The 20,360-nt window shown below is 44.7% G+C and overlaps 1 protein-coding gene across 2 annotated transcripts in view; it reads left to right on the top strand.

Annotated features, from left to right (window-relative positions):
- Window positions 1-20,360, top strand: part of SLC2A9 (solute carrier family 2 member 9) — a 220,024-nt gene that overhangs the window by 29,960 nt on the left and 169,704 nt on the right. For both annotated transcript variants that reach the window (XM_075260760.1, XM_075260767.1), the window contains exons 4-5: window positions 13,834-13,994; window positions 17,650-17,774. In XM_075260760.1, coding sequence (XP_075116861.1) covers window positions 13,834-13,994; window positions 17,650-17,774 — 286 coding nt within the window. The remainder of the gene's footprint in view (window positions 1-13,833; window positions 13,995-17,649; window positions 17,775-20,360) is intronic.

The raw sequence follows: 20,360 nt of genomic DNA, 5'->3' as shown, positions 1-20,360 counted from the left end.
CAACTAACACTGTGGCAGACATGGCTGAGTTCATGTTGGGGTGCTTTACAACCGACAAGCGTATTGTCAAAATCATGGAGGACAACCAGTACTGGATCTTTGCTATCCTTGACCCCCGGTATAAAAACAACATCTCGTCTTTTATTCCGGTAGAGGGGAGGGCCAATCGCATCAATGCTTGCCACAGGCAATTGGTGCAGAATATGATGGAGATGTTTCCAGCATGTGACGTTGGCGGCAGGGAGGGCAGTTCCTCCAGTAGGCAACCAAGTTCTCACCGGTCCACACAAACGAGGGGCACACTGTCTAAGGTCTGGGACACCTTGATGGCACCCCCTCGCCAAAGTGCCGCCACGGAGGGTCCTAGTGTCACCAGGCGTGAGAAGTATAGGCGCATGTTGCGGGAATACCTTTCCGACCACAGCCCTGTCCTCTCCGACCCCTCTGCGCCCTACACGTATTGGGTGTCGAAGTTGGACCTGTGGCTTGAACTTGCCCTATATGCCTTGGAGGTGCTGTCCTGTCCTGCCGCCAGCGTCCTATCTGAGAGGGTGTTCAGTGCAGCCGGTGGCATCATCACTGACAAGCGCACCCGTCTGTCAGCTGAGAGTGCCGACCGGCTCACTTTGATAAAAATGAACCACCACTGGGTAGAGCCGTCATTTTTGTGCCCACCTGTGTAAAGCACCCCAACATGAAACTCCATGTCTGTACTCAACCTCTCCAATTCCTCCGCATCCTCATACTCATCCACCATAAGCGTTGCACAATTCTGCTAATACTAGGCTCCCTCCACCCTGATTTCCCCCAACTCTGCTGGTTAGAGGCTCCCTCCACCCTGATTTCCACCAACTCTGCTGGTTAGAGGCTCCCTCCACCATGAATTGGTCCAAACTGGGCTGTTTAGCGGCTCCCTCCACCATGAATTGGTCCAAACTGGGGTTTTTAGAGGCTCCCTCCACCATGAATTGGTCCAAACTGGGGTTTTTAGAGGCTCCCTCCACCATGAATTGGTCCAAACTGGGGGTTTTTAGAGGCTCCCTCCACCATGAATTTGCCCAAACTGGGCTGTTTAGAGGCTCCCTCCACCATGAATTGGTCCAAACTTGGCTGTTTAGAGGCTCCCTCCACCATTAATTGGTCCAAACTGGGCTGGTTAGAGGCTCTCTCCACCATGAATTGGTCCAAACTGGGTTTTTTAGAGGCTCCCTCCACCATGAATTTGCCCAAACTGGGCTGGTTAGAGGCTCCCTCCACCATGAATTGGTCCAAACTGGGGTTTTTAGAGGCTCCCTCCACCATGAATTGGTCCAAACTTGGCTGTTTAGAGGCTCCCTCCACCATTAATTGGTCCAAACTGGGCTGGTTAGAGGCTCCCTCCACCATGAATTGGTCCAAACTGGGTTTTTTAGAGGCTCCCTCCACCATGAATTTGCCCAAACTGGGCTGTTTAGAGGCTCCCTCCACCATTAATTGGTCCAAACTGGGCTGGTTAGAGGCTCCCTCCACCATTAATTGGTCCAAACTGGGCTGGTTAGAGGTTCCCTCCACCATGAATTTCCCAAAACTTGGCTGTTTAGAGGCTCCCTCCACCATTAATTGGTCCAAACTGGGCTGGTTAGAGGCTCCCTCCACCATGAATTTGCCCAAACTGGGCTGTTTAGAGGCTCCCTCCACCATGAATTGGTCCAAACTGGGTTTTTTAGAGGCTCCCTCCACCATGAATTGGTCCAAACTGGGCTGTTTAGAGGCTCCCTCCACCATGAATTTGCCCAAACTGGGCTGTTTAGCGGCTCCCTCCACCATTAATTGGTCCAAACTGGGCTGGTTAGAGGCTCCCTCCACCATGAATTTGCCCAAACTGGGCTGTTTAAAGGCTCCCTCCACCATGAATTTGCCCAAACTGGGCTGGTTAGAGGCTCCCTCCACCATGAATTGGTCCAAACTGGGTTTTTTAGAGGCTCCCTCCACCATGAATTTGCCCAAACTGGGCTGTTTAGAGGCTCCCTCCACCATGAATTGGTCCAAACTGGGCTGTTTAGAGGCTCCCTCCACCATTAATTGGTCCAAACTGGGCTGGTTAGAGGCTCCCTCCACCATGAATTTGCCCAAACTGGGCTGTTTAGAGGCTCCCTCCACCATGAATTGGTCCAAACTGGGTTTTTTAGAGGCTCCCTCCACCATGAATTGGTCCAAACTGGGCTGTTTAGAGGCTCCCTCCACCATGAATTTGCCCAAACTGGGCTGTTTAGCGGCTCCCTCCACCATTAATTGGTCCAAACTGGGCTGGTTAGAGGCTCCCTCCACCATGAATTTGCCCAAACTGGGCTGTTTAGAGGCTCCCTCCACCATGAATTTGCCCAAACTGGGCTGGTTAGAGGCTCCCTCCACCATGAATTGGTCCAAACTGGGGTTTTTAGAGGCTCCCTCCACCATGAATTGGTCCAAACTTGGCTGTTTAGAGGCTCCCTCCACCATGAATTGGTCCAAACTGGGGTGGTTAGAGGCTCCCTCCACCATTAATTGGTCCAAACTGGGCTGGTTAGAGGCTCCCTCCACCATTAATTGGTCCAAACTGGGCTGGTTAGAGGCTCCCTCCACCATTAATTGGTCCAAACTGGGCTGGTTAGAGGCTCCCTCCACCATGAATTTGCCCAAACTGGGCTGTTTAGAGGCTCCCTCCACCATGAATTGGTCCAAACTGGGTTTTTTAGAGGCTCCCTCCACCATGAATTGGTCCAAACTGGGCTGTTTAGAGGCTCCCTCCACCATGAATTTGCCCAAACTGGGCTGTTTAGCGGCTCCCTCCACCATTAATTGGTCCAAACTGGGCTGGTTAGAGGCTCCCTCCACCATGAATTTGCCCAAACTGGGCTGGTTAGAGGCTCCCTCCACCATGAATTGGTCCAAACTGGGGTTTTTAGAGGCTCCCTCCACCATGAATTGGTCCAAACTGGGCTGGTTAGAGGCTCCCTCCACCATTAATTGGTCCAAACTGGGCTGGTTAGAGGCTCCCTCCACCATTAATTGGTCCAAACTGGGCTGGTTAGAGGCTCCCTCCACCATGAATTGGTCCAAACTGGGCTGTTTAGAGGCTCCCTCCACCATGAATTTGCCCAAACTGGGCTGTTTAGCGGCTCCCTCCACCATTAATTGGCCCAAACTGGGCTGTTTAGAGGCTCCCTCCACCATGAATTTGCCCAAACTGGTCTGGTTAGAGGCTCCCTCCACCATGAATTGGTCCAAACTGGGGTTTTTAGAGGCTCCCTCCACCATGAATTGGTCCAAACTTGGCTGTTTAGAGGCTCCCTCCACCATGAATTGGTCCAAACTGGGGTGGTTAGAGGCTCCCTCCACCATTAATTGGTCCAAACTGGGCTGGTTAGAGGCTCCCTCCACCATTAATTGGTCCAAACTGGGCTGGTTAGAGGCTCCCTCCACCATGAATTGGTCCAAACTGGGCTGGTTAGAGGCTCCCTCCACCATGAATTGGTCCAAACTGGGGTTTTTAGAGGCTCCCTCCACCATGAATTGGTCCAAACTGGGGTTTTTAGAGGCTCCCTCCACCATGAATTGGTCCAAACTTGGCTGTTTAGAGGCTCCCTCCACCATGAATTGGTCCAAACTGGGGTGGTTAGAGGCTCCCTCCACCATTAATTGGTCCAAACTGGGCTGGTTAGAGGCTCCCTCCACCATTAATTGGTCCAAACTGGGCTGGTTAGAGGCTCCCTCCACCATGAATTGGTCCAAACTGGGCTGGTTAGAGGCTCCCTCCACCATGAATTGGTCCAAACTGGGGTTTTTAGAGGCTCCCTCCACCATGAATTGGTCCAAACTTGGCTGTTTAGAGGCTCCCTCCACCATGAATTGGTCCAAACTGGGCTGGTTAGAGGCTCCCTCCACCATGAATTGGTCAAAACTGGGTTTTTTAGAGGCTCCCTCCACCATGAATTGGTCCAAACTGGGGTTTTTAGAGGCTCCCTCCACCATGAATTGGTCCAAACTGGGCTGTTTAGCGGCTCCCTCCACCATTAATTGGTCCAAACTGGGCTGGTTAGAGGCTCCCTCCACCATGAATTTGCCCAAACTGGGCTGTTTAGAGGCTCCCTCCACCATGAATTTGCCCAAACTGGGCTGGTTAGAGGCTCCCTCCACCATGAATTGGTCCAAACTGGGGTTTTTAGAGGCTCCCTCCACCATGAATTGGTCCAAACTTGGCTGTTTAGAGGCTCCCTCCACCATTAATTGGTCCAAACTGGGCTGGTTAGAGGCTCCCTCCACCATGAATTGGTCCAAACTGGGTTTTTTAGAGGCTCCCTCCACCATGAATTTGCCCAAACTGGGCTGTTTAGAGGCTCCCTCCACCATGAATTGGTCCAAACTGGGCTGGTTAGAGGCTCCCTCCACCATGAATTTCCCAAAACTTGGCTGTTTAGAGGCTCCCTCCACCATTAATTGGTCCAAACTGGGCTGGTTAGAGGCTCCCTCCACCATGAATTTGCCCAAACTGGGCTGTTTAGAGGCTCCCTCCACCATGAATTGGTCCAAACTGGGTTTTTTAGAGGCTCCCTCCACCATGAATTGGTCCAAACTGGGCTGTTTAGAGGCTCCCTCCACCATGAATTTGCCCAAACTGGGCTGTTTAGCGGCTCCCTCCACCATTAATTGGTCCAAACTGGGCTGGTTAGAGGCTCCCTCCACCATGAATTTGCCCAAACTGGGCTGTTTAGAGGCTCCCTCCACCATGAATTTGCCCAAACTGGGCTGGTTAGAGGCTCCCTCCACCATGAATTGGTCCAAACTGGGGTTTTTAGAGGCTCCCTCCACCATGAATTGGTCCAAACTTGGCTGTTTAGAGGCTCCCTCCACCATTAATTGGTCCAAACTGGGCTGGTTAGAGGCTCCCTCCACCATTAATTGGTCCAAACTGGGCTGGTTAGAGGCTCCCTCCACCATTAATTGGTCCAAACTGGGCTGGTTAGAGGCTCCCTCCACCATCAATTGGTCCAAACTGGGCTGGTTAGAGGCTCCCTCCACCATGAATTTGCCCAAACTGGGCTGGTTAGAGGCTCCCTCCACCATGAATTTGCCCAAACTGGGCTGGTTAGAGGCTCCCTCCACCATGAATTGGTCCAAACTGGGTTTTTTAGAGGCTCCCTCCACCATGAATTTGCCCAAACTGGGCTGGTTAGAGGCTCCCTCCACCATGAATTGGTCCAAACTGGGTTTTTTAGAGGCTCCCTCCACCATGAATTTGCCCACACTGGGCTGGTTAGAGGCTCCCTCCACCATGAATTGGTCCAAACTGGGGTTTTTAGAGGCTCCCTCCACCATGAATTTGCCCAAACTGGGGTGTTTAGAGGCTCCCTCCACCATGAATTTGCCCAAACTCTGCTGGTTAGAGGCTCAATCCACCCTGATTTTCAAAACAAATGTTGGTGCCAACCTCAACTTACTACAAGGGCCAAATTCACTGCTGGTGACAAGCTCTCCTCACTGCAAGTGCCAAATACACATGTTTCAAGGTGTTTTCCTACTGTCAGAGATGTGGTATTGAGTGTGTAAAGTGTGTAGTTGTTAGGCTGTGATGTTGGGGTAATAGAGGGTCTTTGGTGTGTTAGATGCCCCCAGACATGCTTCCCCTGCTGTCCCAGTGTCATTCCAGAGGTGTTGGCATCATTTCCTGGGGTGTCATAGTGGACTTGGTGACCCTCCAGACACGGATTTGGGTTTCCCCCTTAACGAGTATCTGTTCCCCATAGACTATAATGGGGTTCGAAACCCATTCGAACACACGAACATTGAGCGGCTGTTCGAATCGAATTTCGAACCTCGAACATTTTAGTGTTCGCTCATCTCTATTAATAAAGTTATAAAGCCCCCAAAATTCCCTTCTTTCTATAGAAAATGAATTATATAAAAAAAAAAAACCCTAAAAATTAATAAAAACAATGCATATTTAGTATCGCCGCTTCTGTAACCATCTATACAATAAAACTGAAGCAATATTTAATGTACACAGTGAATGACGGAAAAAAAAATGAAAAAACCCGCCGGAAGTGGTGATTTTTCGCCATCTCACCTTACAAAATATGCTATAAAAAGTGATAAAAAAGTCATATGCATCCCGCAACAGTACCAATTAAAAGCGCAGGTTGTCCCGCAAAAAATAAGCCACAAACCAACACTGTCAACCGAAAAATAAAAATGTTACGCCTCTCAGAAGATGTTGATGCAAAAATGTGTTTTTGTTCTGCAGAATTAGTATCGCATAAAAGAATAATATAAATGAGGTATTGCCGTAACCGTACCGACCCGCAGAATAAAGGCCACATGTTACTTATACTGTACGCTGCATGGCGAAAAATTTAAAAGGTAAAACACAATACCGGAATTGATTTTTTTTTTAATCCAGCAAAAAAGAGTTAATAAAATATATATTCAGTAAGTTGTAGGCACCCAAAAATGGTGTCATTTCAAAATGCATCTCATTCCGCAAACAACAAGCCCTTATATGGCCACATCACCAAAAAAATAAAGAAAATATAGCCTCTACCAATGTGAAGACAAAATCCCGCAAATCATCAAATTATTAGAATACAAGTGGCTGCGTCAGGAAGGGAATATATAAGCTGTGCGAGCGGATATCAGGGGACACCCCAGATTTACTGTTTATGAGCAAAAAGACACCAGAAGTGACCCCCAAAGTGACCCCAGAGTGACTCCCCCAATCATAGGAGCTCCTGGGACATAGTAGGGAATTTGGTGTTTGCAATGTTCTCCGCACAGCTTATATATTCCCTCTTCGTCATCCACTGTGCAGTCACGTCCGGGATACTAATACTCACTACGCCACCTGATAAATTCTTTGAGGGGTGTAGTTTTCAAAATGGCGTCACTCCTTTGGGGAATCCACTTTTCCAGTACCTTACAGGCTCTACAAACATGACATGGCGTCCAGATACCAAACATCTGAATCTGTACTCCAAAAGCCGCATCGCGCTCCTTCCCTTCTGCGCCCTGCAGTTTATGCCACATGTATGACACTGGTGTACCCAGGATAATGTATGTAATGTCATATGTGGGTATAAACTGATATTAGGGTACATGTATGACACTGGTGTACCCCGCATAACGTACGTAATGTCATATGTGGGTATAAACTGACTTAGACGGTTTGGTTTTTAGATGCCATGACACTTTTGCAGAGACCCTAAAATTGCCCTTACAAAATGGGGTCACTTCTTGGGGAATTCCAGTTTACTGGCACCTCCAGGGCTCTGCAAAAACAGCATGGCCCCCAAAATCTGTACCTCAAAAGCTAAAAAGCGCAGTGCTCCTTCCCTTCTGAGCCCTGCTTTGTGCCCAAGCAGCAGTTTATACCCACATATATGATTTTTTGACCCCCCCCCGAATGGCCCACTTAATAGTTTTAGGACTGCAGGTCTCTGACAACACAAAGTGCGTGCAACATATTGGGCGTCAAAATGGCATATTTCTTTAAAAATTTAAATTTTGAATTTTTGGGAAGCATTTTTAGTCTCAAAATGATAATACCCCTTGATATATTCCTTGACGGGTGTAGTTTCTAAAATGGGGTCACTTTTGAGGGGTTTCCATTGTATTGATACTTTAGGGGCTCAGCAGATGCGGCATGGCACCTCATGTAACCATAGAGCAGATTTTGACCACATATGAGGTATTGCCGTGTTCACGAAAAATTGTGTAACAAACTTTGGGAGCTTTTACTCCTTTACTTGCAAAAATTAAAAATATGGTTCTAAATGGACGATTTATTGGAAAAAAAGTAATTTTTTATTTTTACGTCCCAATGTTAATAAACTCTGTGAAACAGCTGTGAGGTCAAAATGCTCACCAAACCCCTAGATAAATTCTATGAGGGGTGTAGTTTCCAAAATGGGGTCATTTTAGCAGGTTTCCATGGTATTGGTACTCTAGGGGCTCTGCAAATGCGACATGGCACTTGAAAAATATTCCAGCAACATCTGCCCTCCAAAAAGTCAAATAGCGCTCTGTCCATTCTGAGCCCCACCATGTTCCCATACAGAAGATTATGACCACATATGGGGTATTGCCGTGTTCAGGAGAAATTGTTTAACAAACTGTGGGGGGCTTTTTCTCCTTTAACCCCTTGTGATAATGAAAACTTGACATTTTAGTCATTTTTCATTTCACTTTTGGGGAGGTTTCCATTGTTTGGGTACCTTAGGGGCTCTTCAAATGAGGCATGGCGCATTAAACTATTCCAGCACAATCTGCTTTTCATACCCCCAGTGTCGCTCCTTCTCTTTAATGCACAGCCATCTGCCCAAAAATCAGTTTACACATGTGGGGTATTTCTGTGCACGGGAGAAATTGCACAATAAACTGCCAGATGCATTTTCTCCTTTAACCCTTTGTAAATGTGATAATTTTAGGTCTAAATGAATGTATTAGTGAAAAAAAATGAAATGTCTAAATTTCACCTCCATATTATTTTTATTCTTTTGAAATGTTTAAAGGGTTAAAAAACATCCCAAATGATTTTTGAATTATTGAAAGGGTGCAGTTTTGAAAATGTGGTGATTTACGGGGGTCTCTATTATACTAAAGTCGTCCCTCAAAAATTAGTTTGGGGACTTTTCTTGTAAATCTGGAAAAACACTGTTACACTTGTAAGCCTTGTAATGTCCTAAATAAATTAAAAGACAATCAAAAGATGATGCCGATATAAAGCAGAGATATGGGAGATAATATTTATTCATGTATTTGGGTGGTATGACTATCTGCCTGAAAAGCAGAGAATTTCACATTTTGAAAATTGCTATTTTTTTTCAAATTTCCATCAAATTTCCTATTTTTTTTATAAGTAAATACAAAAATATTGATTAGTGTTTACCACTAACATGAAGTATAATGTGTTACGAGAAAACAATCTCAAAATCACTTGTGTAAGTTAAAGCATCTCAAAGTCATTGCCATTTAAAGTGACACATGTCAGTTTTGAAAAAAAGGAGACCTTGTGTAACATCTCTGCCTGTTCGGGCCCCTGCGCCACCCTCTGCTCGCGTGCTGCGGCGCAGGAGGCATGTGCAGTTTGATAATCTGCTTAAAAGTTTTAGTCGCACTGTGTGAACTCAGCTCTAGTTCTGTGATTGCATTTGCACCACACCCATCTTCTGCCAATGTTGCCTCTGTCCATTAAGTGTTTGATTTTGTCTTGCCTGTGATTGACAGCCTGCCTTCCTACCAGGTTCAGGGTGGGTTCTTCCTCCCCTATTTAGTCTTGGCTCACAGTCACACTGGTGCCGGTTATTGCCTCTTGCTTGCTGATTTCTCTTGCTGTTAAATTTCTTGTATTCTAATCCTTGACCTCTGGCTTCCCTACTGATTATTCTTTTGGACTCTGATTTGGCACTGCATCTCTCTACTGTTACCGAACCCTGGCTAGCTGACCTCCCTTTGTTATTGTTCTTGTCTGCGTTTTGCGTTTCACGTATTCAGGAAGGGACCGTCTACGTGGTTGTCGCCTATTACCTAGAATAGGGTCTGGCAATAGGAAGGGAAAGTTGGGGGCTTCAGCTTAGGGCTCACTGTCCCTTGTGCCCCTCCCTCCAGGGTTCACCAGCAGCTTCTGGGGAATTATCATCTGGCCATTCCCTAACACCTGGTCCTTAACGTACTTTTGGGCTGTGTCTCTAAGGGGTTAAAGGGGTGCATGGTAATGTTTCTTTAGCTTAAAATTTGTGTTTCTGTCCATACTATTGTGGAGGAAAGAAGGTTTCCAAGTATTTTCCCACTTTCATAGAGGTTCTATTGAATGTGTAAAGTGTGTAGTTGTTAGGCTGTAATAGTGGGGTAATACTGTGACTTGCCCCCAGACATGCTTCCCCTGCTGTCCCAGTTGCATTCCAGAGGTGTTGGCCTCATTTCCTGGGGTGTCATTGTGGACTTGGTGACCCTCCTGAGTCGAATCGTGGTTTTCCCTGAAATGAGAATTTTTTTCCCCATAGACTATAATGGGATTCAATATTCAGTCGAATAGTCGAATATTGAGGGGCTACTCGAAACAAATATCGAATATTGAATATTTCACTACTCGCTCATTTCTACTCAGCACTGCAAGGCACGGTGTTAACCTCTGATCGACTGTGCTGCACGAGTTTAGTTAAGGATTCCAATTTCCCATGAAGCAAATTCAGTGTGATATTAGGACATGCTAGCAAAACCCTTCACAGGCTGCAATACACAAACAATGGGATTGATGTTACTGAATAGAAGAGAATTGTCTAGTAGTCATAGAATGGACTGGTGGGCACAATATGTAGGATTCTTTCAGTGTCATCTAGTAAGTTATATTTTTACTTTGAAGATTTCTCATGTCTGTTAGGCCTTTCTTCTTTATTGTTACTGTTATTACAATGGATCTTTTATGTTGGATCTCAATGTGGATCTTAAGAATAGCATTGGAAGTAGGTAAGATAATATGTGGCTGCAAACTGAAAACAAGGTTGACCTTTCAAGAACCTGCTGACCAAGCTTTCAAACATGCAATTGTATTGCAGTCTATCGGCGATGCTCAATATTACTATTGAGACTGGTCAGGGGAGGCTCCCGCGTGGCACAGTAACAGGTCAGCTAGTAGTAACACCAGTAGTAATAATGCCTGATCACAGGCATTAGCTCTTAAGACTTGTGGCCGGTCTTGCAGAGTGATTGCCATAGCTATCGGTAGCTCTGCAGGAGCGGCCGCCATCTTTAAGACCCAACTAGGGTTGAGCCGATCTTGAAATTTCAGGATCGTTTTAAAAATCCAATTTCCGATCATTTTCCATTCGAACCCGATCCCAATTCTGATCCCAATGCAAGTCAATGGGATTTTTTAAATAATCGGAGATCAGATTTTAAAAACAATCCTATTCACTACACAGCATGTATTCCAAAAATGTAAACAATTTTTGGACCCCATGCTGTGTAATGATTAACCCCCCACCGGTGTCCACTTACCTGCACAGTTGCAGCTCCCAGTTCTTCTTGGTCCGGTCCTCTGTCCTTCACATGTCTTCAGAGCGCCCTGCCCCCCCCCTGCCCCCGCTTGGTGCGGCTGGAGAATGTGGTTGGGGAGATGTGAGTGCATCACTCACATCTCCCCTCCCAGTACCCGCCCACACTATCCTAAACACCGCCTTCTCTATAATACTAGTCTAAGCAGGCGGGGGTGGGGCACAGGGCGCTCTGAAGTCACATGAAGGACAGAGGACCAGACCAGCAGAGGGCAGCGGCAGCACTTCTGAGCAGGTAAGTTGAGCGAAGTTCACGAGTAGATAGATATTACGGTACATTGTCTTGTCTAGTAGATAGGCAAGTCAATGTACAGTAGTATCTATCTACTTGTGAACTTGCCTCGTCGTCCTCACAGCAGCGCAGCACACAGCGATTTACTGCAGCCTGCCACTCTTCTGCTTCGTCCCTGTTTTACCGTATATCCAGCTGAGTATACGGTAAAACAGCCGCACATTCGGACTATAAGACTCACCCCCATTTTCCTCTCATATTTGTAGGAAAAAAAGTGCGTCTTATAGTCTGAAAAATACGGTAGATAACAAAAAGATAAATACAGCATGACTATAGATATGAGAAAGATATGTGAGATACAAAGTAAGAATTCTTTCATAAATAGAAGTCAATGAATAAAATGAGGTGAAAGATAGATCGATAAATAGATATGTGATTGATAGATATGAGAGAGGTGATAGACAGGAAGATAGATTTATACATAGGTGACAGATTACAAAATCAAAAATGATATTTTCCACAAATCTTTGTCTTTAATATTTTTGTCTTTGCTTTTCTCTTTGACATTTTCACTATTGTCCCATCTGGTAAGATGGATGAGTTTCTTGTTATATTTCCATTGATATTTTAAAAACTCCAACATATTTGTTTTGTTGCTTTTTCAAGTGGCTGGAAACAATTTCAGTCTACAAATGCTAAAAGAAAACCTGTAACCTCAGCTTTGGGGTGCGAAATAGAGGTTACCGGAAGGATCAGGGGCTCAGAACAAGGGGTCTGACAGTATCTGGACATGATGGATTACCAACATTAGCCTGAATATGACCTGTAAATGGGCCGGGTACACCCACCGAATATAAACTGTTCATAGACCTAGATATAGAGCTTCAGTGGATTTCACTGGCTTTATGTGAACTGGAATAGCCATATCAATAATACCGCTGGGGATCAAATATGTAACAACAATAATAATAATAATATTAAATTTTATTTATATAGCACCAACATATTCCGCAGCGCTGTACAATTAGTAGGGTTCAAATACAGACAGAAAGATACATTACATAGAAAGTCATTTCACACAATGGGACTGAGGGCCCTGCTCGCAAGAGTTTACAATCTATGAGGTAGAGGGGGTGACACAAGAGGTAGCAGGGGCGGCATTGCTTATACAGGGGGTCAGACAATTTTGTAATAGAGGTGACTGTCATTACACAAACATAAAACTCTATGAGCCGTCACTAGTCGTGTCTTTTAACATGTGGATGGAGCTTGGACATATAACGTTAGCCTGATACGGCATCATATCATGTGGGGTAAATGTGGTAGCTGGAACAGAGAAGGGTTAAATTTTGGGGATTCTAATTACGGTATGTTAGGGTTTACATTAGGAAATGTGATAGGACTGTCTGAAAAGATGTGTCTTTAGTTTGCGCTTGAAGCTGTAGATATTGGGAGTTAATCTGATTGTCCGGGGTAAAGCATTCCAGAGAAGTGGTGCAGCTCGGGAGAAGTCTTGTATACGAGCGTGGGAGGTTCTGATAATAGAGGATGTAAGTGTTAGGTCATTGAGTGAGCGGAGAGCACGGGTTGGGCGGTAGACAGAGATGAGGGAGGAAATGTATGGAGGTGCGGCATTATGGAGAGTCTTGTGGATGAGGGGGATAACTTTATATTTTATTCTATAATGAATAGGCAGCCAATGTAGCGACTGGCACAGACCGGAGGCATCGCTGTAGCGTCTAGCCTGATAGATGAGCCTGTCCACTGCATTCAGAATAGATTGTAGAGGGGTGGGTTTAGTGAGGGGAAGACCGATTAGTAAGGAGTTACAGTAGTCAAGGCGAGAATGAATCAGAGAGACAATAAGTGTCGTTAGTACTGTTACCTAGAGTAAATCCATTAAAATACATTTCCAATGGTAAAATGCAGACCCCAGATAGATCATCAGTTTGCGATCCTCAAGGATTCGATACCCAGACTCTGCACAGATCAGTTGTTCCACCATTCTCCAGGCACTGAAAGCTGGTGTAGTGTATAGGAAGCATAGCAAAATACTGCTTGCCTCTTTCTGCAAGTCTTGCTTTGGTGGTCAGAACTTGTGGCTATTTATTCCTGTATGGAGAGGGGAAGGGGAGGAGGAGGCTGAAAAGATGCACTCTACTATACTGTGAGGGCGGGAGCTTTTTGGACATTGCTATCTTTAAAATAAGACTCCATCACTGCACAAAATGAGATAATAAATCAATAAACATCTTACTCCTCCCCCTTCCCTTCTCCATAGATTTTTATGTATGAGGTGAGTAGGTACAAAGATTCTATATAAGTAAAGTAAACCAAGAGAGAGCAGCCTAATAAATGCAGATGGAAATGCATTTCTTTAATAATATATATTACAAAGTTTCTTATATTCACCTGAGCTATTCATTTATGAACAGTGGTTTTATAATTTAAGTATCTCAAATAGTATTTTTAATTGGATTAACCCTTTATGATGTCATAGGATACTACCTGTTTTTTTTGTTTTTTTTCTACTTACAGTATATAAGGCAGCTATATAATGAGAGCTGGTCCTCGAGGTACAACAACACTTTAAGCAGCAACACAATATCCATAATGTGGTCTGTAACCGTATCAATTTTTGCTATCGGAGGACTTATAGGGGCGTGGATTGTGACACCAATGGTAAATACCTTAGGAAGGTAAGTGAATATATTTCCCTTATATTTTCCTTATGCACCCAGTATATGAGATATAAAAACTCCTTCAGTCAGATTATTGTATAACTGAGAATTATTAGCACCACATAAGTAACTTGAGGCTTCCGGACCCCAATGCAAAATCTGTAACTTGAATCCCACCTACCATGTGCCATGTAATATACTGCAGTCCCTATATGAGCCAGAGGGGTATGTGGCAAAAGGATCTGGGTGTAAGAGCACCTTCTTGCCACAGATATATGTTACAATATACCGTATATACTCGAGTATAAGCCGATCTGAATATAATATATATAATATATAATCTTATTGACTCGAGTATAAGCCGAGGGGGGAAATGCAGCAGCTACTGGAAAATTTCAAAAGTTAAAATGGTCGAAGTTTTTGGGTGCAGTAGGTGCTGAGAAAGGGGAGCGGGTGTTTTGGTTGTCTGTCTGCCCCTTCCCTGAGCTTGAGGACTGGGTTTTTTTCCCCCCACTTGGAACTCAGCCTGGCTGACTATAGGGTATCTGCAGTGCTCCTATTAACCCCTTCTCGACAGAACAGGAGCACTGCAGATCCCCTATATTCAGTAGACCGGGCACTTTTAGACACAGGGATACCTAATGTGTATGTGTTTCACAGTAATTCTCTACTTTTATATGTATTCTAGGGAAAGGAGGGATTTAGAACTTTTATTTATTTTATTTTTTTATTATATATATATATATATATATATATTTTTACTATTTTATGGGTGATTCTATACATTTATACATTACTATTGCGGCTGGTCATAGACCAACCCCCCCCCCCCAAAAAAAAAAAAAAAAAAAAAAGAGTTTTTTTTTTATTTTGCTTGACTCGAGTATAAGCCGAGGGGGGGTTTTCAGCACAAAAACTGTGCTGAAAAATTCAGCTTATACTCGAGTGTATACGGTACATTGAGCCTTCTTTATATTCTTTGACCTTATGTTATGAAATTAATAATTTACTATATATTTGTGACTAAAATGCAAAACTTCTGCATAAAATACATAAACGACATTTCTATTGAAATTCATGAATAAATGTGCCCTTTTATGTCTCGAATAACTCCTTCAGCTACTAAACCATTACTCCTACAGATAGCTATTCATCTGTTGTGAAATCCATATGTTATATCCGTTACATTTGTCAGTCAAGATATATGTCACTCACAATTCAGAGATATCAACTGCTTAGAGACCTGTCATTTTAAAGATTTATTATCTAGGGATTACTGAGCTTCCTACGTGCTAATACAGACTGGTATAGGTAGAAGGGATACTTGTGCTGTTATATTCTTCTTACACATCTCCAGCATTTCCACAGATATGAATAGAGTGACACGTTCCCCTGTTTTCATCAGCCCTGCAGATAGATAGGTTAGAGTCACCAGAACCAGCATATCACCCCAGCCCTGCAGATAGATAGGTTACTGTCACCAGAACCAGCATATCACGCAGCCCTGCAGATAGATAGGTTAGTGTCACCAGAACCAGCATATCACCCCAGCCCTGCAGATAGATAGGTTAGGGTCACCAGAACCAGCATATCACGCAGCCCTGAAGATAGATAGGTTAGTGTCACCAGAACCAGCATATCACCCCAGCCCTGCAGATAGATAGGTTAGTGTCACCAGAACCAGCATATCACCCCAGCCCTGCAGATAGATAGGTTAGGGTCACCAGAACCAGCATATCACGCAGCCCTGCAGATAGATAGGTTAGGGTCACCAGAACCCACCAGATCAACCCAGCCCTGCAGATAGATAGATTAGTCACTAGAACCAGCATATCACCCCAGTCCTGCAGATAGATAGGTTAGGGTCACCAGAACCCAGTATATCAACCCAGCTCTGCAGATAGATAGGTTAGGGTCACCAGAACCAGCATATCAACCAGGCCCTGCAGATAGATAGGTTAGGGTCACCAGAACCCAGTATATCAACAGACTCCTAGCAGACTCCTTATAAGTCTTGGGAGCCGCACCTTTATAGGCTGTGTTCACTTAGGTAACCAATCTTTGTATTTCTCTAATGCATTTGAAAGAAAAAATTTCATTTTCATTGTTTTGTGTATGCAGCTCCAATGCAGATGTATGTGTATCCATAGTCACAAACCTCTTACAAACTTGTGAATGCTGAAACTAAACTGCCTTCCAACTGTCTGTCACTGTGAAGATGCATAGATCTGTATAATTTTAAACAGTTGCTGACCAGTGGAGATGGGAAAATGGATTCATTCTGAGCCCGGTTCAACCCAAGTATTCCAATTGTTTGGTTTGTAACAAAACAAAACATTTGGGGATTCATCTTGGACAAACTAAAATGGCTGCGGCGACATACATTACTGTACATTATTATACTCTGGGATCTCTTCCTGACCTCTTTTGGGCCTCCTTGTGGCATTTGGCGCTCTCTTGGAGATGTCATGCGCCAGGGTCACTGCTGAGGCCTGCGATTGGGTCACCAGTGATCACATGAGCACAGCGAACGTCATGACGTCACAACGCTCATCATGGCCATATGATTACCATGGCCCAATCACAGACAGATGTTGTTAAATCAACCGCAACATCAGCGGCAAGATTGAGCAGGACGCTTATTGTTTCAGCTTCCTGCTGCTATCTCTGCCTCCCATAGAAAACAGTGGGAGGTAGAATCTTGGTGGAATCCGCCTTTAAATTAGCAATAAATTTCAACATGTGAATGGCCCCTTAAGTACAGTTCTCATTGGTTTCTGAAATGCAAACAACCTCATGAGAAGTTCTGACTCTCCTTTAAGACTAATACACGGGTTATTTTGGACCGGAACCTGAGGTGGAGGCCGTCTCAAGTTCCAGACCAAAAAATGGGTAGAAATGACAGTCACACACTCCGCTCAGGATTAGGCTCAATGAATGGGCATAGTCGGGAGGACGAAGAGTCTTAAGGCCGAATTGCGAGGCGAATCAGCCTGAAGAATGAGCATCTCGAAAAAAAACCTGACTGGCTCTCACTGATTTCAATGGGAGCCGTCTTTTTGGTCAGGATTGTGAGGCGGATATGGCCTCAAAATCCTGACCAAAAAACCCAGTGTGAACTTACCCTTAGGGCTAGTTCACATGTGGGGCGCTTGCACGGGTTTTGACAGAGAGAGAGACGTGGCGAGCCGCGTCTCTCTCTGGTCAAAACCCGCCTGGCACGACCATCGCGGTTTTCACCTCCTATGTCGGCTCAAATGAATGAGCTGACATGGGAGGATGCTGCCGCTAGGCGGAAGCCACGGTCCAGCGTCCTGCGGCTTCCGCCTGAAGAAAGAACATGTCGCTTCTTTTCTCCGCTAGCAGCAGCCTGCCACTAGTGGAAAAAAGAAGCCTGGCGGTCTGCATAGACCACCATTGTAAAGGGGTGGATTTTGAAGCGAAATCCGCTGTTAAAATCCGCCCCTTTGTTTACGTGTGAACGTGTCTTTAAGGCAGTGTCCTCTGAGAAATGTATGAAAATTTACTTCCCTAGAGAAGCAAGAAAATGGTCTTTTATGATGTTGTGTAATGAAAACATCACAGTCTCAAAGGGAGACTGTTGTGTACATCTTAACCTTTGAGATTACCATAAGATTTATTAACATTTTATACTTGATTTTATATGTTGCAGAAAAAATACATTGCTCCTCAACAACCTATTTGCACTAGTAGCGGCATTACTGATATCGCTAGCGAATCTAGCACGGGTTCCAGAAATGGTCATTCTTGGACGATTTATTATAGGAGTTGATGCAGGTAAAGTAGAAGTTGTAACATATTATATATTGAAGCAAAAAAAAAAAAAAAAAATTGTCCCACAGCTCAAACTGTGGCCATAAACAGGAATCTATGCATGCATGGAAAAAACTCCTCGGCTAGGAGCAAACCAAATGGAAAAAAACAAAAAAAGTTTTGTGTTATGTTTTTTCCATATTATACATTGCCTAGTTATCGGTGGGCGGTTTATCAGATAATGAAATTTAATCCATTTACTAGCTGGAATACATTTCAGACGTCACTCAAAAAATATTAAATGAGGGGCCACACCTCTCCCCACTGACCCCACCTACAGTACACCCTGCCTACTTTTTACTGGTGTGTCTCAAAAATTGTACCGTTTCATATACCAGTTTAGGTTTCATGAATGTGCTCTATTGGTCTTACTTTTTAAGAAAATTCTTCTCTGAAGCTAAGGCCCCACGGGCAGCGCCGCACCTCCCATGAGGCGACCACTTCAGGTGGCGCTATGCCAGGGCCCCAGGGAGGGCGGCATTTTTGCTTACCTACGGTAGACTCACTAGCCTTAGGCTGGGTTACTGGTCTAACTGGTTTTTGTTATTTTGTTCCATGAATCACCCACAACCCCCATGTACTAGAGGACAGGCATGCATACAATCAGGTTGAGCCAATATTAGGACCTAATACGCACTAGCAGGGAATGCAGTTATCACTCCCTCCTATTTACAACCCTCCACCCCACACACGCTCAATTGTCAGCACATTAGTAGACTATAAGCTCGGCCTGACAGTCCGTTTCACCAGACAACAGCCGGTTCATGAGAGGCAATGCGAGTTATTTAAATAATGCCTGCAATGTTGCAAAGCATCAGTATGAGTTAGTAGCGTGTAGTCGCACAGGTCGGCTGTAATGTATAGCTATGTCAGGTGGATTGTATAGGACGAATACTAAGGCCTTTTCCTGAGAGACTTACATATTTAGGACGTTTCCATTCCACCTTTTAGTATCTCCTACTATTGGTGGTAGTCATACGGTGCCATTATTTTTTGGGCTTTTAAAATTACTAATAAAGGTCAAGTTTTAGTGCATCTCATATTTGGTTTGATAGTTTTCTAATTAGTGCACATATTTTTTGCATTGATAGTTACTTTTTAGAACAGGAAGTGAAATTATTATACACTGAGGCCTAGGGGAGGTGTAAAAATTAAAAAAACTTATATACTTATCTTACCTCACCTCTTTTGGACCTCCCTGCGCCATCCAGCGCTCTCTCACACCTCCTCGGTGATGTCATGTGCCCAGGGTCATTACTAAGGCCTGTGATTGGGCCACGGCAGTCACATGGGCATGCCAAGCATCATGATGTCATGAGGGTCAGGATGCCCATGTGTCCACTGTGACCCAATCACAGGCCATAGTGATGACCCCGGGTACATGACGTCACCAGGAGAACACTGAGCATCGTGATGAGGCCCACGGTGAGGGAAGGGTGAAGGAAGCTTAGCATAAATGTTTTTTTTTTTTTTAGGTTTTACACCTCGCCCTGACCTCCACTTATTATACTCTGGGGTCTGTAGAAACTCCATAGTACAAAAATTTACCACAATGCACATCATGGCGACTATTTTGCTTCATGCATTTATTCAGTTTAGATAAAAACAAACAATTTTGAACATTTGGGTAAAACCCAGGTTGGAACGAAGCGGTTCACCCATCTCTAGTTTCTGATTTTGGCTTGTTTTCCTGGTTACCTGTCTGGTCTGATGTAATGGTGCACCCTTGCAGCTTTAAGCAGCCACATAAGTGGAGACCCGGCTACAGTTGGAGCTCCCATAGAGAACGCAGGAAAGGTTTATTACTGTCCCGGACTTCCCAATCACTGTGTACACAGTGCTCAATGAGTGCTGTATACACAGCTCTCTCCCCCATGTAGTCTGCCTGGTATCAGAGACTGTTTTTTTCTTCTGGGTCCTAGAAAGGCCCAGATCTCCTCAGCAGTCATGGGCAGGAGGCTGTATTCCTCCTAAACATGGCGTGCATAAGCCTTTCGCCACACACCAGCGGTTCTTCCTTGGTTACCATATGACATTATAGGGTCAATGCACACTGAGTTCTTTTGGTGAGGATTTTGATGCTGAATCCGCGTCAGAATCCACCTCCAAAAAAGCCCCAACTCACTATGCAATCCGCTAGCTTTTTTTTCCGCTAGCAGAAAAATGAAGCGAGCTGATCTTTCTTCAGACGGATTCCGCCTGAAAAAAAAACGGGAGTCAATTGGAGGCGGAAAAACCATTAGCGGTTTTTGACAAGGTTTTTGCAAAAACCGCTTCAAAAACCACTAGCGGTTTTTTCAACATCCATACACTGTGCTGGAGGAAAAAAAAAACAAAAACTAAACACGCGGGGCGTGGCTTAGGTAATGGCGCCATGAAGACACACTTTTTCAGAGCTCCCCGACCCCAGCAGTGATTCCCTGATAATATCGGGTCAAGGCTCTTACCTCTTCCCAACTCCGGTATGGTCTGTCGCCTGGGCTGCAAATCTCCTTGGCTTGAGTGGAGCAGTAACTGGCGAGGTTCCTGCTTGCCGCGGCCTCTCCTGCA

The sequence above is a fragment of the Leptodactylus fuscus genome, chromosome 1 (assembly GCF_031893055.1).
Source record: "Leptodactylus fuscus isolate aLepFus1 chromosome 1, aLepFus1.hap2, whole genome shotgun sequence".
NCBI classification, from domain to species: domain Eukaryota; kingdom Metazoa; phylum Chordata; class Amphibia; order Anura; family Leptodactylidae; genus Leptodactylus; species Leptodactylus fuscus.
This window is presented reverse-complemented; position numbering and strand designations above follow the sequence as displayed.